We start from the raw sequence: 22,966 nt of genomic DNA, 5'->3' as shown, positions 1-22,966 counted from the left end.
TATAGCAAAAAGTAAAAAATATAGAATTTTTTTTAAAATTGGCACTCTATTTTTATTTATAGCGCAAAAAATAAAAACCGCAGAGGTGATCAAATACCACCAAAAGGAAGCTCTATTTGTGGGAAAAAAAGGACGCCAATTTTGTTTGGGAGCCACGTCGCACGACGGCACAATTGTCAGTTAAAACGTCACAGTGCCGAATCGCAAAAAGGGGGTTGGTCCTGGAAAATGGTCCGGGGCTTAATGTGTCTTCTCCAAGGTTTTTAACACATGTTGCAATGCACTTTCTTGATTGTTAAAGTGCATCAAAATGTATATCAAAGCATGTTGATGTAGTCAGGGATGTGCTGAAATGTGCCACCATGACATACTGATGTATGTAAGCCTGATATGTCAACAAATTCTGGTGAGTTTCTACGGCTTTCAATTGAAACCACATCAAGGAAAAATCTTTTCTTGTGAACGGGCCCTTAGGCAATCGGAAGTTTTCTGGTTCAATATTCAATAGTATTGTTAATAATTAAATATTAATAGTCATTTATATATTTTTTTGTATTTAGAAACACATGAAGCCTTTTTGAACAATCTGTTGAGCTGTAGAATTAGCTTCTGTGAATTTGTGAGGGCTAAATCCTCTTTTTCTCTATTGGCACAAATAGTGCCCCATGTAATTTTACCTAATGTGAATAACTTTGCACCAAGTTTACCATTGGGCCATTTATGTAGGTAAAAATGGAAAACATACCCCCCTTTAATCACCTCTTACCATGGAGGATACATTCAGTTCACTTAAAGAGGAGTTCCACCCCCCCACCAAAAAATTAAAATATTAGGAAACGTACCTGTCCATCGATCCCACGATGTCGACACTCCATCTGATTTTCCGATCAGCTCTCGGGTGCTGCCGTCGCCATTCGTGGTAATGGACACTGGCAGTGAAGCCAACTGGCTTCACAGCCAGTTCCCTACTGTATATGTGTGAATCGTGCTGCACTCTCCAACTGGCCCGGCGGTGGAGGAAATAGGAGGGCGACCAAGGTTGCCGTGGCGCAGTCTCCCGGAAGTGGGCTCCCCCCCAAAAGGTGCCAAATGTGGCACCAAAGGGGGGTATTTAGATAAGTGGAGCTTCTACTTTTGGGTGGAACTCCACTTTAATCTTCTCATAGCTTGAGTCTTCCATGTCACTTTACTTTAGTTGCATTTCTTTGCATTCCCTCCAGTTTCTCAATATGCTTTTTTTGCGAATGGGTGCCCAAAACCATAAAAACAGTATCATTGTAACCCTTAATTTGATATTTGTTAAGTGGACCTTGTGCTGCAGTGGCAAGGTCCTCTTATATTAAAGGTTTCCCCTACCGGTCCCTAATTATCAGGAGTGTTACAGCTACTCCATAGCTGCTGGTCTGCTAGTATCCTGGTTTTGGCTTGTGATAGTGTCACACTTACCCCTAGTGCTGGTGGTCAGGTAATATACCCATTAGCTTGCCAATTGGCAAATTACACAGGGATACAAACAGTTTCTACTTGATAACATCTCCTGCCTATCCCCTTATTCTAGGTTATCCTTAGCTTAGACTCCATAACCCGTACATAGATTGGGCTACAGGGGAGATTATGACCTGCTACCAGAACTGCATTAAAACTACCAAACTACTGGCCCACCTCACAGTTCCAGCTCCTGTTATGCTCTTTGCTGATGTGTTCTCTAAAAAGGCTGCTTTTGTTCTTCCTCTTCATCGGCCATATGATTGTTCTATAGACCTCCTGCCTAACACTACCCCTCCTAGAGGCTGAACCTACCCTCTGTCACTACCTGAGAACCAGGTCATGAGAACCTATTGCGACATATTGGAGTTTTGTACCTCATTGATAGTGCCATTTAGGAGTTTACTCCATGCCAGAAATAGTTTTCAGGGCTTTCCTGCCCACTTTTGGGCCGGAAGGGCCAGTTCACACCAGATGCAGTTTTGTTCAGTTCCGTGCGCTTTTTTTCTGCACTAAAAATGCATGCACAGTGTTTTCCATGTATTCCAATGGCTCTAGTCCACACCATTCAGTCAGTTTCTGGTCCGTTTCTGGTCCGTTTCTGCACCAAAAACGTACCGGAAACTGACCGGAACTGATTGTATTGATGCAGAAAAAACTGAACTTCACGGAACTGCATCTGGTGTGAACTGGCCCTAAAAGAAAGTCAAAAGTTCATACAGGTATGTCCAGAGAAGGGCTGGCAGCCTTTAGGCCTGGGGGGGGCAAGTCCAGTCAAGTGGTTTGAACCACCGAATCAGCTCATCCATGCCCACCTGGTTTTATAACGGATATTGATGTTATGAAGCAAGACAAAAATTATACAATGTGGTAACATAATTTAATGTTAATAGCAAAAAGGAGGTTTAACAAAAAATAGGATATTTCTAACAGCTTACCTGTAAAATCCTTTTCTTCAAGGACATCATGGGACACAGAGCCCCAGTATTTACTGATGGTTTATATAGGCACTACTAGGTGATGGACACTGGCACAACCTAGACAGGAAGTTTAGCCCCCTATATAAAGCCTCCCCTCCCTTACTGGGAGTAAGTACATTAGTTTTGTAGCAAAGCAATATATGTGTATTAGAAGAGGGTAGGGACTTCTGTGTCCCGTGATGTACTCGAAGAAAATAATTTTACAGGTAAGCTGTTATAAAAATCCTATTTTCTTTTTGATACATCACGGGACACAGAGCCACAGTATTTACTGATGGGATGTCCCAGAGCAATGCTATCTGAGGGGAGGGAGACACAACAAAAGTAGGGTGCAGTCAGACCCAAGGACCTTATAACGCTGCCTGTAGCACACTGCGCCCAAAGGCGATATCCTCATGTCTTCTCAGATCCACCTGATAGAATCTGGTGAATGTATGGACTGAAGACCAAGTTGCGGCCTTGCAGATTTGACACACGGAGGCCTGGTGATGCACTGCCCATGACGCACTAACAGCCCTTGTGGAGTGCGCTTTGATTTGAAAGGGTGGATCTTTCCTCTTCAAATCATAAGCTTGAATAATTACCTGTCAAATTCATTTAGCAATGGTAGATTTTGACGCTGCCTGTCCTTTTTTAGGACCTTCAGGCAATACAAACAAAACATCAATTTTGCGAATCTTAAGCAGTCGCTTCCAAATAGGTTTTGACCACTCTCACTACATCCAGAGAATGTAGTGACTTTTCTTCCATAGAACAGGGATCTGGAAAAATTAAGGCAGAACAATATCCCAGTTTAGATGAAAACCTGAAATCACTTTCGGTAGAAAGCTAGGATGAGGATGCAATACTACTCTACTATCTACTATCCTTGTGCATGATTAAATATGGCTCTTTACAAGAAAGAGCTGCCAATTCTGATACCCTTCTTGCGGAAGAAATGGTTACCAGAAAAATTGTCAAAAGGACCAAGGGAATATGTCGTATCGGCTCAAAAGGCTGTTTCTGTAATGCCGACAGAACTAAATTCAAGTCCCAGGGGTTCAGGGGCACTCTAACCAGTGAATTAAGCCACGTTACACCCTGTATAAAGCTTCAGACCAAAGAATGTGAAGCAAGCGGACGTTGAAACAATACCAACAAGGTGGCTTGATATAAGCCATTGCTGTGGCATTGTCGGATTGGATCCTGACAGGACAACCCTGCAACCTGAATGTCCAGGCCTTTAGTGCTTGGTACGCCACATGAATCTCTAGAATGTTGATGGGTAAGGTCCTCACGGTGTTGGACCATCTCCGTTGGACAGTCGTCTCTTCCAGAACTGCTCCCCAACCTGAAAGACTGGCATCTGTTGTTACCATCTTCCAGGTAACTGGTAAAAAGGATTTCCTTTTCCGCAGATTCTCAGGTATCAACCACCGATTGAGGCTCTGACACACTGTTGGTGAAAACCCCCTAGAGTTGTTTGTTCCAGGCAGACAGGATACTGTTTTGGAGCAGTCTCGAATGAAACTGAGTATAGGGAACCGCTTAGAAAGAAGCCACCATCTTTCCCATCAACTTCATACAAAGGCCGAATAGAAGGATATCCCTCTTTGCTCTGATTACCTGAACCAGCTCCTTTATGATACTGATTTTTGCCTGGGGTAAAAACACCCTCTTCTGGGTTGTATCTATGACCAGACCCAAGTACTCTAGTCTTCTTACTGGTTTTAAAGAAGACATCTCTAAGTTGAGGACCCAACCTAGGTATTCCAGGTAGTTGACTGTGGTGACCAAGCTTTGGCCTAAGCGGGCTATCGACCGGTCTATAAGGAGCAGGTCGTCTAGGTACGCTATACCCGTAATACCCTGGGCCCTTAATCTAGCCAGAGGAGGAGCCAGTACCTTTGCGAACATCTGAGGTGGAATAGCTAGCAAGGCAGAGCTACAAACTGAAACTGACGTTTTCCACTTCGAAATGCAGATATTTCTGATGAGCTGGAAAAATAGGTACATGCAGGTATGCATCCTTGATGTCTATTGATGTCAGAAGTTCTCCTCCTTTTAGGATAGAGACTACTGATTGGATTGATTCTATGCGAAAGGATCAAATTTTTAGGAACCGGTTTAGATCTTTGAGGTCTAGAATGGGTCTGGCATCTCCATTTGGTTTTGGCACCGTGAAAAGGTTTGAATAAAACCCCAATCTCTGCTCTTGCAGGGGAACTACCACGATTAATTTTTGTGACAAAAGTCACTCCAAAGCTTAAAAGAGAGACTTCTTTTTCTCTGGGTCTTTGGGAACATTTGATCTGAGGAAACGAGGAGACGGGAATTCTCGGAAATCTAGTTTGTAACCTAGAGTTATTGTGGAGACCACTCATCTGTCCTGAAAATCCTCCTGCCAGACCCTTGAGAACTGTAGCAGTCTTCCCCCCCCACTCGAACAAGCAGGGGCACCCCTTCATAAAGAGGCCTTAGTGTTTTGTCTTGTAGATTTCTTCCCCCAGGACTTCTTTTGTCCCTGGGGTTGACTCTGAGTTTTATCTCTTGAGCCTGACGGTGGAGGCCATCGCGACTGCCCGAAGGCTGATTCCCCTGGCACTGGAGAAAGAGGCAGTTTAAATGAGGAACGTTTACTACTTTTCTTACCTGGCAAAAGGGTACTTTTTCCACTAGAGATTTTTTGGATATAATTGTCCAAATCCTCCCTAAACAGCATTGCACCACGGAAGGGAAAACCAGCCAGGAGCTTTTTACATTACGTTTCGGCTGACCAATTTTTCAACCATAAGATTCTTCGCATATGTACCAACTCAAGCATAAGGTGAGAGGTCTGGAGGATAGAATCTCTGATTGCGTCAACTGCAAAACACAAAGCCGCTGGCAGGTTGGCTAACTCCTGGGCTTGCCGTTCAGGGAAAACCTTGAGCACCTGTTTCAAATGGTCTCTCCAGGATTGCCATACCTTAATTCCTGCCACTGAAGGTTGGGCTATGGAACCTGCCAAGGAAAAAATGTTTAATAGGAATTCCAATTTTTTATCGGTTGGATCCCTAAGCATTTGAGCGTTGTGAACAGGGCAAGCCAGACTTTTATTCACAGAGGATATAGCGGAGTCAATTGCCGGTATACCCCACATCTTTGTGAGTTTTTGCTCCATAGGATAAAGTGTTGAAAACTTTTTAGGAGGGAAAAATGTTTATCTGGGTGATCCCACTCAGAATAAATAAGTTTTTCCAGCAAAAAATGAACAGGAAAAGCATGCGTAGTTTGTGGAGGCTTCAGTGAACCCAAACAAGACATGGGTTTTTCAACCCACTCAGTTATGGGTAACCTAAATGTGGAGCAGACCATTTCAGCAAGAGTATGCACCAGCAATTTCTCATCCTGTGAAGCTGAAGAGGGTCCTTCCCCACTTAATTCCTCAGAAGAGGAGTCATCAGTCTCATCCTGGTCCTCTGAGAGGGATTTGTTCCCAGAGTTCCTCTGTTTGAGGGTCCTGGGTGGTAGACGGAGACCTAATGCATTTTCTTTCACTTTGTGAAGATGTGATTAAGGCCGTTAATCTTTCCTCTAATCCACTTATGGTAATATATACAGGGGCTGAAATGCAGAAGTAGTTGCAGCCCCTGACTCTGAGGGCTCACCCTGGCCAGCCTCCCCAGGTCTTTTGGGGGGGGGGGGGGTGGTGCTGCAGAGGAGGTCCCCTCAGAGCCTGAGGGAGACCCCTTTGAGCCTCTATTTCTCAGGGTAATTGTACCTCCCCTTCTGCCCATAGTGCCAAGCACAAAATGCAGAGATACTACCAGAAATGCACCCACTGCTGAGCAATATAGTCCAGCAACTGCCATTGCTATCAAGGCTCAGTCTGATGCTAAGTAAATGTTTGCCTGGGAATGCCTGTGTCACCCATACTCACATGTCCCCATCTGCTCTGTGTCCCTCCTTGAGCCCTGTGCACCTGCAAAAGAGTGCACTTTATAACTTCAAAGCCTGCTTTGTGGGCGTTAAATCAACGCTAACGTCGTGCTAAAGCTCCGCCCCACTCCACCAAACACCCCTTCCGTGCCCCCCCCCCTGACTTTTTCAAAAAAGACTACTTTTCCCATGCGAGCCAAGGGCTCCGATCCTGATCGGATCACACATGGAGGGGAGGCTGGGGTGGAGGAGAGAGGAGGGCCGGTAATGGCGGCGGTGCGAGGCGGTGCGGCATACCGCCGACTAAGACATGACTTCTTAGCCTGAAGGAAGCTGTGTGGGAAGCTTGGACACAGAGACAAGACTGACAAGCATGGAAAGGTACGTGTTCTTGACAGCCCCGGTGGCGACTATAGGCATAGCATACATTTACTTAAAGGAGAAAACCCACAAAAATTCTAAAAATTCCTTAGGAATCTCCCTTACCTTATATAACTGCAGGGTTCTGTGGTAACAGACCCAATCTTCACCTCTCACAGTGAGCTCCATTTAGAAAAACCCTCAGGGATTGGGGACCCCTTTTTATTGGGGGATTCACAGCTCTGGGCCTGTAAAGCACCCCGCCAGGAATATGGCTGAAAAAAACAAATACTGGATTCCGGGGTCCAGCTCTCTAAAAGGAGAAGCATTACATGTAAAACCTAATTTCTTCGGACACGAGGAAAAGACACTTTGAATGGATCGGTTGCATGCCTGCCCCCCGGCCCAGCCCTCCCCTGGGTATGTCTTCCCAGGGGGTTCTGACCATCAATACAAAAAAAATAACAATCAGCCTCCTGGCTCTCTTGGCAGCTTGGTACCTCTTAGTCCTCCTGACCATCAAACTTGTCCCAGTGTTCTTGCACAGACACTGTACCTCAGCTCTGTGTCTTTTCTTGCAGCTCCCCTGCTGCTCTGGCCCTCATAAAATCTCTTTCAGGCTTGGGCCTTGGTCTGTCCTGACCTGGCATACTAGCACCTCTCACTGCTCACTTCACACACTGACCCCCATGATCTTTAACTCTGGCTCTTATATGAAGAAAGAACACACCTGCGGCATTAGCGTGCTTGCTTCTTACAAAATTTGGTGTAAACCCCCATATTAAACAGTGACACATGCTCACCCTGCCACCCATGTTCAGGAAAATCTGGAGAAGGGTTTATTTGCCTGTCCATGCCCCCTGCAGGGGCAAGGTTCTTTTTTATATAAAACAGTGGCACGTGCTGCTATTTTATGTTCAGGAAAATTTGAAGAAGTTTGAAGAAGGGGTTCATTCACCTGTCCACGCTCACTGCAGGGGCGGGGTCCTTTTTCATAAAGAAAAAAGATGGATCCTCACAGCCCTGTATTGATTACCGTGGCCTGAACAAGATCACTATATCTAAAAAGTATCCAGTACTGCTCATTACTGAGCTCTTTAGTCACATTCAGGGAACTCAAATTTTCACCAAATTGGATTGAAGGGAAGCTTACAGTTTGATTCGCATTTGTGAGGGTGACGATTTGAAAACGGCTTTTAATGCTCATGAAGGTCACTATCAAAACCTTGTCATATCATTCGATCTGTGTAACGCAACAGCTGTCTTCCAAGAATTAAATTTTTTGTGAGTAGTTGGGCCAGTTCATTCTGCATTTGGATGACATCCTGATTTACTCTTCCTGTCTCAGTGATCATTATAATCATGTCTGTGCAGTCCTGTCGAAATTCCGGCAACACTCTCTACAGGCAAAACTTTCTAAATGTACTTTTCATGTCTCTAAAGTACCATTCCTGGCATATATACTGTCCAACACTGGGATTACCATCGATCCTACAAAAGTACAGGTTATCACCCATTGGGATTAGCCCAAAGATATAAAAGCAGTGCTTTGCCTTATGGGAAAGGGGTTGCTATAGGTGAAGAACACAGAAGCCAGCTATAGTACCTGACCACATGTGCTAGGGGTAAGTATGACACTAACACAGTGGATGAACATGCATGGGGGGGGGAAAAAAATGAGATGCTCATTTCACCCCTGACCTTCTTCAATGGTGCCTAAGTGAAGGTAATGTCCTTCCTCTTTCTGGGTCAGATCTTGGAGAATCTTTAGAGAAGACAATCCTACACTATGCTGCATACATACAGTATATTCTAAACTCAAATATATACTGTATGTGGTTTAAAAAAAAAACGAATAAAAATGAATTCATTGTCAAAAGTTCTAACCCATTCTCACTATATGAATTTTTTGTTCTGTGTACCCTCCTTAAGAGGTTCCTCCCAACTTCCTGTCCCGTAGGTTCTTTGCATGAATTCTATCTATAACGTCTTGGCGATCTATAATGAGAAACTCCATCACAGCAGATATTTCCAGTAATACTTTGATGCAGGACTATGTCAAAACTATTCATATCATGAAACAGATTGACTCCATGTATGATCTAAATAGCATCCAAGCTGGTATTTCTTTACAGGAAGCTCTTAAACCATCTCGACAAACTTGTTGCAAAGTAATTCCCCGCGTTATGTCTTTTCAGTGGCGAGACAGCAGTGAACTGCAAATGGAGCTCCTATGGACCATGGTCAGACTGTGATGGGTGCACCAAAAAACAGGTTTGTCTCTCCAGAGTCATATCAATTAGGTTCTGGAGCTAAAGAGGAATAAGGGCCCCTGATGTACTACCCCTTAGGATGCTTTAAAAGGGAATCATTTATTTTTCAGCAAGTTAAAAAAAAGCTATACTTTTTTTTTCCACTACATTACCCCCTCTTTAAAAATACAGTTTCTGCTCAGCAGGGGTTAAATGGATGCCTGGGCATTTAACCCCTGCTGAGCAGAAACTGTATTTTTAAAGAGGGGGTAATGTAGTAAAAAATAAAATAAAAAATAAAGTCATTTTAGGAATCTCTGTAGTAAGGTAGAATTTTATAGTTTTGAGTGACACTTAACTGCCTGTATGAGCTAATTTTCACAGAGTACATGACTCCTCATATTGCAAAATGGATGCTTTTCCCTCTCTATCATCCCCCAGGAACATTGTGGGAATATTTAATAAGAGAAGGCTTTCTCCAGGAGGATAGAAAGTCCACAAACCGGAATAGGTATTTGGTTAAACTAGAAAACCACTCATCTAATGCATTTATTCTGAAGCATGTGCAAACTAGACTTAAAGTGATTGTAACGATCACCTTGTAAAACAGCGCAGTCCATTTAAAATAGAAATGAAAGGCAAAACATTTTTATATAGATGTTTATACATTATAAATACCTTTTTTTATAAGTGATACCTTTTTTTATAAGTGATTACATTTCCTCTGTTCTCAGCTGCATAAGAGCTGGGGGGGGGAGAAGCAGCAGCACACTGAGCTTGCTAGTGAATGGCTGTGCAGAGGGGGTGTGTCTGATCATTGGCAGAGAGTAGGGATGAGCTTCGAGTTCGAGTCGAACTCATGTTCGACTCGAACATTGCCTGTTCGCCTGTTCAGCAAATTCGAAAAGCCGGAACACCCTATACAAGTCTATGGGAGAAATCGAAAGTGCTCATTTTAAAGGGTAATATGCAAGTTACTGTCCTAAAAAGTGTTTGGGGACCTGGGTCCTGCGCCAGGGGACATGGATCAATGCAAAAAAAAGTTTTAAAAACAACCGTTTTTTCAGGAGCAGTGATTTTAATAATGATTAAAGTGAAACAATAAAAGTGTAATATTCCTTTAAATTTCGTAGCTGGGGGGTATCTATAGTATGCCTGTGAAGGGGCGCATGTTTCTGGTGCTTAGAACTGTCCCTGCACAAAGTGTCATTTGTGCAGGAAAAAAAGTCTTTTAAAATCACTTGCGGCTAAATTGTCGGCTCCCCGTAATACAGAGAACACTCAATGAGTGTTCTCTGTATTAGCCGACAATTCATTCATTCATTGATAAAAAAAAAAAAAAAGCGTGGGGGTTCCCCTAAATTCAATTACCAGGCCCTTCAGGTCTGACATGGATATTAAGGGGAACCCCGTGTCAAATTAAAAAAAAAAATTGACGTGGGGGTCCCCCTAAATATCCATACCAGACCCTTTCGTTTCAATAGCTGTGTGTTCCCCCGCTGTGCGCCGTCACATAAGCCCCTCCTCTTTTTCTGGGACTTTGATAGACAGGTCACCCGTCTAGCAAACGGGTTTCATGTATCAAAGTTCCCTGGACAAGGGAGGGGCTTATGTGACGGCGCGCAGCAGGGGAACACACAGCTATGATGTTCCCTGCTCTGATCATCCAGCCGATGACTCTCCTCTCTTCCCCTCCACAAGTAGGCTACACATGGCACACAGGCTGCACATGGTGGACACAGTCTGCACATGGTGGACACAGGCTGCACATGGGGGACACAGGCTGCGCATGGCACACAGGCTGCACATGGTGGACACAGGCTGCACATGGGGGACACAGACTGCACATGGGGGACACAGGCTACACATGGGGGATACAGGCTGCACATGGGGGACACAGGCTGCACATGGGGGACACAGGCTGCATATATGGGATACACAGGCTGCACATGGGTAGCCAATAGCTTTTGTCTCATCATTTATTCTGAGCATGCGTGGCACTTTGTCGGAATTGTCTACACACGATTGGAATTTAAATGATCGAATTTTGTTGTCGGAAAACTTTGTGTGTTGGAAATTCCGACAGAAAAAGTCAGATGGAGCGCACACACGATTGGATTTTCTGACAACACGATCCAATCGCACATTTTCCATTGGAAAGTTCGACCGTGTATACAGGGCATTGGTATGCAGAATTATTATATAACTAAATGAAAAATAAAAATGTTTCCATCTCACTTGTTTTTTTCATTTATTAAAGTGAGAATAATATATAAACAACTTAAATTTTACAAATAAAAATTTTTAACATTTAAAAAAATAAATCAGTGACCACTACAGCCCCCCTTTTTTTCAATAACAGTAATAAGCCTTCAATTCATGGAGTCTGTCCATTTCCTGACCTGTTAACAACCAACTTTTAGCGCAGCAGCAAACACAGCCTCCCAGACACTGCTCGGAGAGGTGTCCTGTTTTACTTTACCGTAAATCTCCTGTTTAAGAAGGGCCCACAAGTTCTTAATAGGGTTTAGGTTAGGTGAGGAAGGGGTGCCATGTCATTATTCTTTCTTCTTTAAGGCCTTTAATGGCTAGCCACGCAGTGGAGTACTTTGATGCATTTGATGGGGCATCCCGCATAAATATGGTAGAAAGAAAGGGGCTCAAGAGTAGGGATGAGCTTCGTGTTCGAGTCGAACGTACGTTCGACTCGAACATTGGCTGTTCGGCCGTTCGGCGAATTCCGAACGTTTGGGCCGTTCGCGTCAAAATTCGAGTGACGCGCGCGCGGACCACAATGCACTGCGGTGGCGCAGTGCATTGCTGCCCCATGATTGGCCAAGCATGCACTGTGACCCCGCATGCTTGGCCAATTGCAGCGCCGGCAGCGAGGAGAGCCATGATTGGCCACAGGCATCCTGCCTGTGGCCAATCATAGCTCAGGCTGTGTAGTGCACGCCCCACACTATATAAGGCCGCCTTTGAGGCGGCTTCGTGTAGTGTGTTACTTAGCATCTGAAGCAGTGGGTGTTCTGTGTACCTTCAACACAGTACACACCAATCGTTTTTGGCTGATTTCCTATCTTGCTGCTGTGTAGTGGTTGTTGTCTGTGCCCTGACTGCAGTATACACCACTATATTCACCTCACCTATATAGCTAGTGATCTAGCTTTAACCACTTAACAACTGCCCATTGCCGATTAACGGCTTCAGGGGGGTTGTTTAACTCTGAGAGGCCGTTAATTAACGGCCTCCCAGAATTCTGCTTTCGCGTGCCCCGAGGTGTGCGCACTCGAGAGCATCCGTGACCGCTGGGTCGCATCACGGATCACGGTAAACGGCCGCTCATAGCGGCCGTTTACCACGTGATTGCTCCGTCAAATGACGGAGTGATCACTTGGAAACAAACCGGCGTCATGTTATGACGCCTGTTCCTCCCTCCCCTCTCTGTACCGATCGGTACAGCGGAGGGGAAAGAGATCGGTGTCAGCAGCGATGTGGGCTGCATCTGCAGTGCCCACATCGCTGCTCACCGAATTTAACCCCTCAATTCCCTGCCAATACTCTGCAATACCAGTGCATACTCTGCAGTACCCTGCCATTACTCTGCAGTACCCCGCCATTACTCTGCAGTGCAGTACCATGCCATTACTCTGCAGTGCAGTACCCTGCCATTACTCTGCAGTACCCCCCATTACTCTGCAGTACCCCCAATACTCTGCAGTACCCTGCCATTACTCTGTAGTACCCCCCAATACTCTGCAGTACCCTGCTATTACTCTGTAGTACCCCACCAATACCCTGCCAATACTCTGTAATACCCTGCCATAAATTGCCATACCCAGCCATACTCAGAGATACCCAGCCATACTCGGTGATACCCTGAAATACCCAGCCATAGACGCCCCCCACCCCTCACCGCCCTCCGGTGCTTCTACCAACTCGCCAGTACGATCAAAGCCAGAATCTTTTTTTTATTTTTTATTTCAGGCTTCCCAGCCTAGAGGTGAGATGTGGGGTCATATTGACCCCCCAGATTTCACTGTAAAGAGGACCTGTCACCCCATATTCCTATTACAAGGGATGTTTACATTTCTTGTAATAGGAATAAAAGTGATCAAAAATATATTTTTGGGGAAAAAAATGTCAAACTAACATAAATAAAGTAAAATGAACAATAAAAAAATAAAATAAAAATTAAAGCGCCCATGTCCCCATGTGCTCGCATGTGCCACACATGTGAGGTATCGCCGAGAATGTTAGAGCGAGAGCAATAATTCTAGTCCTAGACCTCCTCTGCAACTCAAAACATGTAACCAGTAAAAAAAAAATTTAAGCGTCGCCTATGGGGATTTTTTAAGTAGCGACGTTTGGCGCCATTCCACGGGCATGTGCAATTTTGAAGAGTGACATGTTTGATATCTATTTACTCAGCATAACTTCATCTTTCACTTTATGCAAACATTGGGCTAACAAGTGGTTAATAATAGAGCTTGCAGTCAGTAGTGTTAGGAGATAGTGCGTGCTGTTTGCGTGCTCTGTACCCAGTACATACCGCTATAATATAGGGCAGGCCCCTACTTTCAAACATCCAACTTACAAACATCTCCTACTTGCAAACGCAAGGAGACAGCAGCAAGTGAGATGAAAAAAGATGGACGACAAAACAAATTATACAGGGGTGATAACCCTTCCCTATGTTTTCCAAAAAGCTTAAAGATAGTTTTTTTGACTGGAGCTACACTTTAAAAATGTACCGGTTGAAAATGACAAACAGATTCAACTTAACACAACAAACCTACACAGTCCCTGTCTTGTTTGCACCGCCTGTATACTGCTGTTCTGAGTATATAGGGCCTGGGGGCCACACGCATTTCCTTTTTTTAATATGGGTACGGGGTTCCCCTTAATATGCGTACAAGACCCAAATAGGCTGGTAATGGGCAGGGAGGGCTACCCATGCCATGTTTCTCAATGATTTTCAACCATATTGCAGGAACCACATATAACATTAAAACCGCAAGCAGTTTTAAATGGTGTTATTTCCGTTTAATGTCATTTTGTGCAGGGACTGTTCTAAACACGGGAAACACGTGGCACTTCACAGGCATACTACAGACACCCCCCAGGCACCATATTTAAAGGAATATTTTTTTTTCACTTTAATCGTCATTAAAATCAGTGCTCCCGCCAAAATGGCAGTTTTTAAAACTTTTTTTTGCAGTGACCCATGTCCCCTGAGGCAGGAGGCAGGTCCCCAAACCCTTTTTAGGACACTATCTTGCATATTAGCCGTTAAAATTAGCACTTTCCAATTCGAACGTTCGAGTCCCATAGACTTCAATGGGGTTCTAACGTTCGTACCGAACGCGGGGGTCGTTCGCAAGTTCTGGTGCGAACCGAACCGGGGGGTGTTCGGCTCATCCCTACTCAAGAGCTGCGCCACAGACACTATTAACTAACCAAATACATAATGTATATAATAAATAAATAATTTATATATATATAAAATTAATTGATATATAAATCACATTAATCCTGCATAAATTAGACTTCAAGGCCACAGTTCATCAACCCAGAAGAAAGAAACAGGGCTTCTAGAATAAAGTCCTCTGTAAGGGTTCTTTTCAGGACACCACGGTGAATCCACACAAAACAGCAAACAGGTGCCCGTCACCGAGAAGTGGACGCGCTTACCAGATAGCAACACAATAAGAGCCTTATTATTGAACCATCTGTGTCTTTTTCCATACACCTAAAGCTCATGAATCAGCTTTCCTCGTATATAGCAGCGTCACATGAAACTCCCACGATCAGCTATCCCAGATCGATAATAGCACTATTGGCAGCAGATAGCAACACAAATAGAGCCTTATTATTGAACCATCTGTGTCTCTTTCCATACACCAAAAGCTCATGAATCAGCTTTCCTCGTATATAGCAGGGTCACATGAAACTCCCACGATCAGCAATCTCAGATCGATAATAGCACTATTGGCAGCTCAAAAAGAGGAGTTAGCCCTCATAGTGTAAAACCAATTGGACATTTTATTAAAACAAATGGATAATTGCACTTACATTTAACTTCCATCTAAAAACGCATAAAGAAAAACAATCGAAAAGCCAGCCGGCATTCGTTCGGGAGCCCGTCCTCCCCTCGTACAGTGTGGTGGTGTCACTGCGTGCCTTCCCAGATGCGTTTTATCACAGATGATGTTGTCAATGGGGAACGGGCAGTGCAGCGACGCACCACCATTTATAGCCAAACCTCGTTCTGAGATGCAAGATCCAGCTGACAACGCCATTTAAGTTAATGGCAAAACACTTATCTTTTCCCAATTAGGTGGAAATCGAACATAAAAACTTGCCTTACCTCCCCTTATTCGCCCCCAATAGATCCCGATCCTTAAACGGAAACCAGAGCAACAATATGGCATCCTAAAATGTGTGAAAATGACTACTACATGATCGACAAAAAAATCTGCAAAAAATACCAGAGATTTCAAATATTTGTAGATCCCCCTCTTAATGAAAAGCAAAGAGGATATTAATTTAAAGTGAAAAACAAATCCCCTACACCAACAAAAAATATATAATTTATATATAGTGATAATAATATATTATGTATCTGATGTCGGACAACAATTAGTGAATAGTATGCAATGATATATTATATATATACCATGACTATTGTATAACAGATGTATTGTGCTTACATACTGTCTGACCAATGCTTGCTACAGCCCTTTTACCATTCTTCCCATTAATAGAGACCACACCAGGTTGGAGTAAACTTTGGCCGTAGCAGCCCCTTTATTAAACCATAAATTTAAATGAACATAACCATCAACATCTGATATTTGCATTGGTCTATGCAGGCATTCCACATACCATCCATTTAATAATAGTAATGCACTGCGGTACCTTTTAAATCTGATAATAGGCCTCTCGCCGACATACTGGCTCGGAGACGACCAACTGACCGCAGCACCCGTTAACCAAATTCCAGTTAAACCACCATTAGCTGGAATACCACCATCGGGAACCATACCACCATGGGTCCCGGACTCTCCTTATCCGAGGTTTCTTCATTCACCTGCAAAGACCAACACCCGCCACAGCACACAAGGGGAAAACCTTACCCTTGGGTGCCCCTCCAACCCCAACCATGTCCATAAGCCGCCGGAAAACCCTGAGTCCACATATGGGACCCCCCAGCATGGGGGTCACTCCGTCACCTTGACCTCACCTCCAGCTGCCCACTGACCAACCTTGCCATTCCAACCCAGCACCAGCTGACCTCCCCATGAAGTGCGTATGAAGCTATTCTCACACCCTCTACCGATCGGCCCATCACCCAATCGACCAACCAATGATGTAGGGCCCACCGCCAACGTCCCCCAAGAAAGCCCTGCGGATGTGCCCGAAACCACCGTCATAACCCTCGTCCAATCCCAAATAGACTGTTAGCACACATGATTACCACCGACGTGTGACACCCAGTTCCCAGCGGCCCCCCTTTTAGTCACATCGGGCCGCCCACATACTGAATTCACCACCGCAATTATGTCCCTGTTAGTCCATGTTGTGTCTCGACACCTAACACCCCCTAATTTTTATAGCCGAAACTGCCTAAAATCTGGACGTAGTGAAACCGTCCCAACGGAGAAACAGAGACCCGCCCCCCACCTATGGGCTCACCGTTCCCACTTGCGCCCCTACTGAGCTTTTCCCCCTACTGGACCTCCCAGAAGGGCTGACCCAGGCGCTGAACCCGTCCGCCCGAACGGAGACTACCGAGAGAAACCTTCCCTCGGGAACAAGGAAACTTCCTCACTGATAAAACCCACCAAACCAAATGAGCTGAAAGTAAAGAAATAACACGGAAATGAATTCCGGCAAATCCAAAAACGACACAGTTGTGCTCCGTGTCCTGGAGCAACGAGAGTCGATCCCCTTTATGTGCTGGTCTAGCAATGAAGTATCAGCAAACCTGTGATGTCGCAGAAAACACACAACCCACCGCCTCTGGACCCGCAAAAAAAAACACCCGCACCAAACCAGACCCTCCCTTGGGCCCCACTGTCACAACGCTGCTTGAAGCACCAATGACAGACATGCCTGCCAAAACCCCGAAAGGGTGAGGTAAAGCACCGTGACCAATTGCCTTTGTGGCCCGCCTAACCCAACTTACCGGGATCCAACCCCGTCATGCGGGACAAAGAAACCTACTGGTTGCTGCGGCACAGAGGCCCCATTCCCGGGATACCTACCCAACGCAAGCCGAACCAAGCTTATGCCCTGGACTCCCACCCCCGAGAGGCGGACAGCGCCCCCAAACAAGGACTACAAATCTCTCAACCCCAAAGGACCGAACCGAACAGCCCAACCCCCAGCTGACATTAGACCGCAACCTATGGTAACCCATACCCCCTATCATGATGTCCACGTACAAACGCACGACAGAAAACCCCAACATACTCACCCCAACCTCCTGGGCCAGACCACTGGAAGCCATACCTTCGATGCACCTCATGTATCCCACCGACGTACTTCACGAACGCGAATGGAACCCCCCTCCACTGGCCCATGGAGAAAACCCACCGCTCGTCCTGTCGGCCACAGACCCAGACCTGCATTTCCGTCAACACCCACTAACCTAATAACCGGCCACACCTAACCACTACAAACCACCTCGCCTGACGCCCTAAATCCATGCAGTCCTACATATCAGTGCATATATCAATAACCACTCACCAAATACTTACCGATACCCCGACGTCACCCACGCTACCGTAAAATTCACCACTTACGTACTTACCAAATACTTACCGCACACCTCCATGTTGCCAACGCGACAGTAAAATGAACCATGTACGTACTCACCGGACACTGGAAGCCCCAATGTCACCACCGTAATGTCAGGAAGGGACCCCCATACCTCCGATGGGCCCAACCAACATTTTCAACACTTCGAAAGGGACACCCATACCTTCGATGGGCCCCCACCAACATTTGTCCAGCATTCGGAGGGGCCACCCATAATTCCGATGGGCCCCAACCACATTTCTCCACCCTTAGGAAGGGCCACCCACGACTCCGATGGGCCCCACCAACATTTCCCCAGTAATGAAGGGACACCCAACCACCGATGGGCCCAACCAACACATCGTCCAACAGGCAAGAAGGGACACCCATCCCTCCGATGGGCCCCAACCACCAGCTTCCCCACCATCTGGAAGAGACAACCATACCTCCGATGGGCCCCAGTCCCCCCCTGACACCCACCGTTCCAGCACTTTCCAGGGAAACAGGGATCCTGCACCCCCGATGTGTCCAACCCACCATCCTCCTCAACTCAGAAGGGGCACCCATACCTCCGCTGGGCCCAACCCCCCCTATTCCCCCAAGGCAGGAAGGAAAAGACCGAACCCATGCCACCGGCTGGCCCCAACCCCCCCACCTTTTCCAATCAGGAAGGGGCCCCCCATACCTCAGACTGGCCGCAACCCACCGGTTTATTACCGTTAGAAAGGAAACCCCCACGCCCCAAAGCAGTCAACACCCACTACCTTACCCCAGTTAGGAAGGGCCACCCCAACTCGGATGCGCCCCACCCCCCGTGTTATTCCAGATAGGAAAAGGAGACCCATTCGTACCAAGAGGATAGGACCACCCCGCCACCGATAGGTCCGGCCCTATATATATTTTCCTGGGCCCCCCCCACGCCCGCAACCCGTCTAGAAGCTTACTGCCCCCTTTAGACTGTATTTTAGTCAAGTTTCATTTTTATATCTTTTTCGTTTTTGTCTCTTTTTTTTTTTTTTTATTATATTTACCAGACCCACCCCAGCCAGAAAGGGGGCACCCAAACTCAGATGTGCGCAGACCCCCCATCTTCTACCCAGGTAGTAAGGGGCACCCATACCTCCTCTGGGCCCCACCCACCACAGACCCCCCAGGCAGGGCAAGACCTCCCCCCTCCCGAGGGGCCTGGCCCTCCATTCCTTCCCATGTGGACCCCCCGCCCCCGTACCGGGGGAAACTGCACCCCAATAGCTAAAACCAGTACCAAGCAGGGAAAAATACTCCCGCTCCTCCTGTACCGCTGCATTCCCGCACCACGTTCCCAGTTCACCGGACCCCAGCTGTCTTGCCACATGTCCAAAGCCTCCAGGTACACAGTTCCCCAGTCCCCACCGTCCACCGCTGACCCCAGAACCCGTGAGAAGGCGCGCTTTTGGGGACCTGCACCAGCACCCACCCTGCCTCTTAGGTCAGAGGCAGCTAAAACCCCCCATACTCCCGTATCCACCCTGGCACCAGCGTGAACGTGGGCCAAAAGAAAACCGGTGACAAACCCCCACGCAAACCTGACCGCGGGTCCTGTCCCGCATGCCGTGGCCTGGGCCCACCCACACCGATCCCCCCTGCTAACCCTCAACCCGCCATAAAATAGAAAAATTGTAACAGGATTTACCCAGCAGCCTGGTGCGAGTCCCACCAGCCGAAGATCCCGCCGCTCGGCTCTGGGGCTCTTCCTCCTCTTCCGACCAAGCCTCCCCTGCGAATGCTGTTCCAACCATTCTTCTCGATCGCCAGCCCTCCTGGGGAAGCATCCCAGGATACCGAGGATCCGTGCGGCTGCTGCCTCCGCCTTCTTGCGCCGGATCCATCCACTGGAACTCCATTGCCGTGCCTATGCATGGCCGAGCGATGGAGGGGGGGGCACCCCTGTCCCCTTCTGCAGATACCACCGAACGGTGCATAGAGAGCCACCGGCCAGGGCAATGCCGGCCTGATATCCGCAGCAGGATTCATTGTGCTATGAAATTTGTCGGTGCCGAGCTCCGCCCCCCCCTGCCGACTCACTGCCAGGGGGGGGTTGAGGGAGCCCGCGTTTCCTCTCGCTGCAGTGGGGGGGGGGGGTGTGTGCAAAACTGTCCATGTCCCCAGATCGCCCCCCTACCACTGGTCGTTGTGGGGGGGGGGGCTGTGCAACCCCCGTGTCGGCCACTGGAGAGCGAAAGCCCGCCAGCCAAGGTCACCCCAAAGCTCCACCAGCGGCGGAGCCCACGTGCTCTGGTGTAGCGCCGTGCACCCCACCGTCCCCGGAGCCCCCCCGTCGCCGAATGCCGTAGGGGGGTAAGGATCCCCCAGCCGTGTGCAATGCGGGTAGGGGGGGGGCGTGTAAACCGCGTGTCAGCCTCTGGAGAGCGAACGGCCGCCGGCCCTGATCTCCACCAGAGCTCCGACCCCGCCACCTCCCCGCCAGCAGCGGAGCCCACGTGCTCCCGGAGAGCCGAACCGAGGGCTCCCACACCGCTGTGCACCACACTGGTCCCGAAGCCCCCCCGTCGCCGAATGCCGTAGGGGGGTAAGGCTCCCCCAGCCGTGTGCAATGCGGGTAGGGGGGGGAGCGTGTAAACCGCGTGGCGGCCTCTGGAGAGCGAACGGCCGCCGGCCATGATCTCCACCAGAGCTCCGCCCCCGCCACCTCCCCGCCAGCGGCGGAGCCCACGTGCTCCCGGAGAGCCGAACCGAGGGCTCCCACACCGCTGTGCACCACACTGTTCCTGAAGCCCCCCCGTCGCCGAGTGCCGGGGGGGGGGTTAGGATCTCCCATCCGTGTGTACCGGGAGCAGCACCCATCCAGTCCGGAGTCGTCTATGGGGAAAAACCTGTGAGAGGGGCTCCAGCGGCACTGTTCAGGCCGTACGCGTGGACCCAAGCACATGTCGCCCGCTCACCTAGACCGCCCCCCCCCTCTCTCATCTCGCCGCCATCCTGCCCTCCGTGCCGCCATCCTTGCTCCTGTACGCTGAACTGATGCCTGGGGGAGGGGCCAGCTCCTTTTTACTCTCCTGTCCCCTCCTCCCCAAGCTCCTCCAATCATACAAGCCCTCGCACTTCTGCACCCTGTTAACACTGTCATGCCCAGCCCTACGCTATTTCTTCATTTTATTTCTTTTTCGCTCCGGGCTTTCCTTTATGTGAATACCCTAAATACATATTTATGTACCCATAATATTAAATGAATTGATCATTATCATTAGTTATTAAATCAACTAAATGAATATAAAATCCAACGTGATTAATAATATAATTAAATAATACCCCAACGGGAAATTAGACCTGCATAATTTCATAGTAACATAATTGCCAAAAAAAGCCTATCATGCATCTCAGAACTAGTTTACAAAAATGCAACAATAGTGCAGATTTTATTAATATCTTTCAATAAAAATCAAAATCAAAATCAAGAATTATCTATAAAAGCATTAACGTCAGTATTGATATTTAGTCCATACGGGGCATATGACTTTAAACGATGAATCCAAGCCATTTGAAGCTTTGAAATTTCCCTCACCAAAGAGCTTCCTCTCCAATGAGGTTTTAAACTTATCTATTCCAAGGAACAGAGTTTTAGAAGGGTCCTTATTGTGTGCCAACAAATAATGTTTGGATACAGAATGTCTCGGAAATCCAATCAATATGTTGGTAATGTGCTCATTAAGCCATACCTGTAATGGGCGTTTGGTCCGCCCCACATATTGTAACCCACATGGGCACTGCAACATGTAGACTACCTCGGTTGTGGAACATGTAATGCACGGCTTAATGACATGATCTACCCCTGTAACTGTACTATTAAACGTAGTGTTAAGTCTATGTGAACATGATTTCAGAGAGCAAACCCTGCATCTCCCACATTTATAGAAGGGCATTCTCCGGACTAAAGGTTGTAAATAAGAATCTATATATCTGCCCACCCGGGACGTGATAGAATCAATCCCACTGACAATGGGTCATCCCGGGGGGCAGGTAGGGTTCTTATGCAGTTTAGGTAAATAATATAGGACCGGAGTGCGTGGGGCCCTAGGAATTAAAAATAAACTTTATTTAATACTAAGGAGACCAGCCTCACGACCTACAGCAACAATTTTTTCAAGTTCCTTCTTATATTGTATCTTTGGATCAGAAGGCAACACAATGTAAGTGTTGGTATCATTCAAAATCCTACTCATTTCAGTCAAATAGTCCTCTCGGTCTAATATTACAATTGCCCCACCCTTATCTGCTGGCCTAATAACAAGGTCCCTCCTACTACAAAGTGAATCTAATCCTTCCTGTAAAGTTTTATTCATTCTGGTTTTCTTGACCTCCAATGAGTCAAGATCCCTCAAAACAACATCCCTAAATACTCGCAAGGATGATGGGAGTGTCCCTGGGGGATTAAAAAGTGAAGCATTTGCTAATCCTGAATGGACCACCTGTGTAGCCACAGTATTTGTATTGTTCACATTGTTTATCAAAAATTCTTAACGAAACACTGCGCTATTCTTACAAAGAATATAACATGAAAGAGAGCTGCTAACATACCACTAGGGTATAAAGTGTAAAAATAATCGATGCTGTATAAAAGTGTAGCGCTTCAAAAACCAGGCATTTTTATGCCATCCTTACGAAGACATCATATATATATAAACTTATACCTATACATTCAGTGAAAATTCACAATATGAAATAGTGCACATAACATATGAGACTTAGCTATAAATCTCATATAAACATTAATGGCTATATAAGTGTATAGTTAGTGACTATAAAGTGTTTCTGAAGAGAAATTTCAAAAATCAAAAAAGGAGAAAATCAAAAGACAAAAGTCCCAACAAGAAAATGCAAAGTCTCTTGTATATATTATCCGTGTGTGGTCCACAAGTGTGCAGGAAATATCTTACACCTCCTTCATAAAAACTCATGCATTAACCACGTGATGTTCCCGTCACCAAGCGAATTGGACGCTTACCAGAATTATTGGATCCACACAAATTTACATTTGGAGGATCGCATAAACTTATGCATATATATGCAGATTCTTTCAGCAGTCCATTTTCCAGGGGGATCTCAAGTATAGCTAATCCTTTCGTATGCTGAGAAATATTTTATCTCCAGCCAAACAAATCCGTAGAAATAGTTAGGTACATATAA

At 46.6% G+C, this 22,966-nt stretch overlaps 1 protein-coding gene across 1 annotated transcript in view; it reads left to right on the top strand.

Moving 5' to 3' along the window:
- The window catches only part of C7 (complement C7), a 139,423-nt gene that overhangs the window by 34,042 nt on the left and 82,415 nt on the right, over positions 1–22,966 (top strand). The window contains exon 3 of the mRNA XM_077462808.1: positions 8,924–8,999. Within this exon, the coding sequence (XP_077318934.1) occupies positions 8,924–8,999 (76 nt within the window). The remainder of the gene's footprint in view (positions 1–8,923; positions 9,000–22,966) is intronic.

The sequence above is a fragment of the Lithobates pipiens genome, unplaced genomic scaffold (genome assembly GCF_037356315.1).
Source record: "Lithobates pipiens isolate NorthernLeopardFrog02 unplaced genomic scaffold, aLitPip1_a1.2 Scaffold_3, whole genome shotgun sequence".
NCBI lineage: Eukaryota > Metazoa > Chordata > Amphibia > Anura > Ranidae > Lithobates > Lithobates pipiens.
Note: the sequence above shows the minus strand (reverse complement) of the source record. Positions and strands in the feature narration are given on the sequence as shown.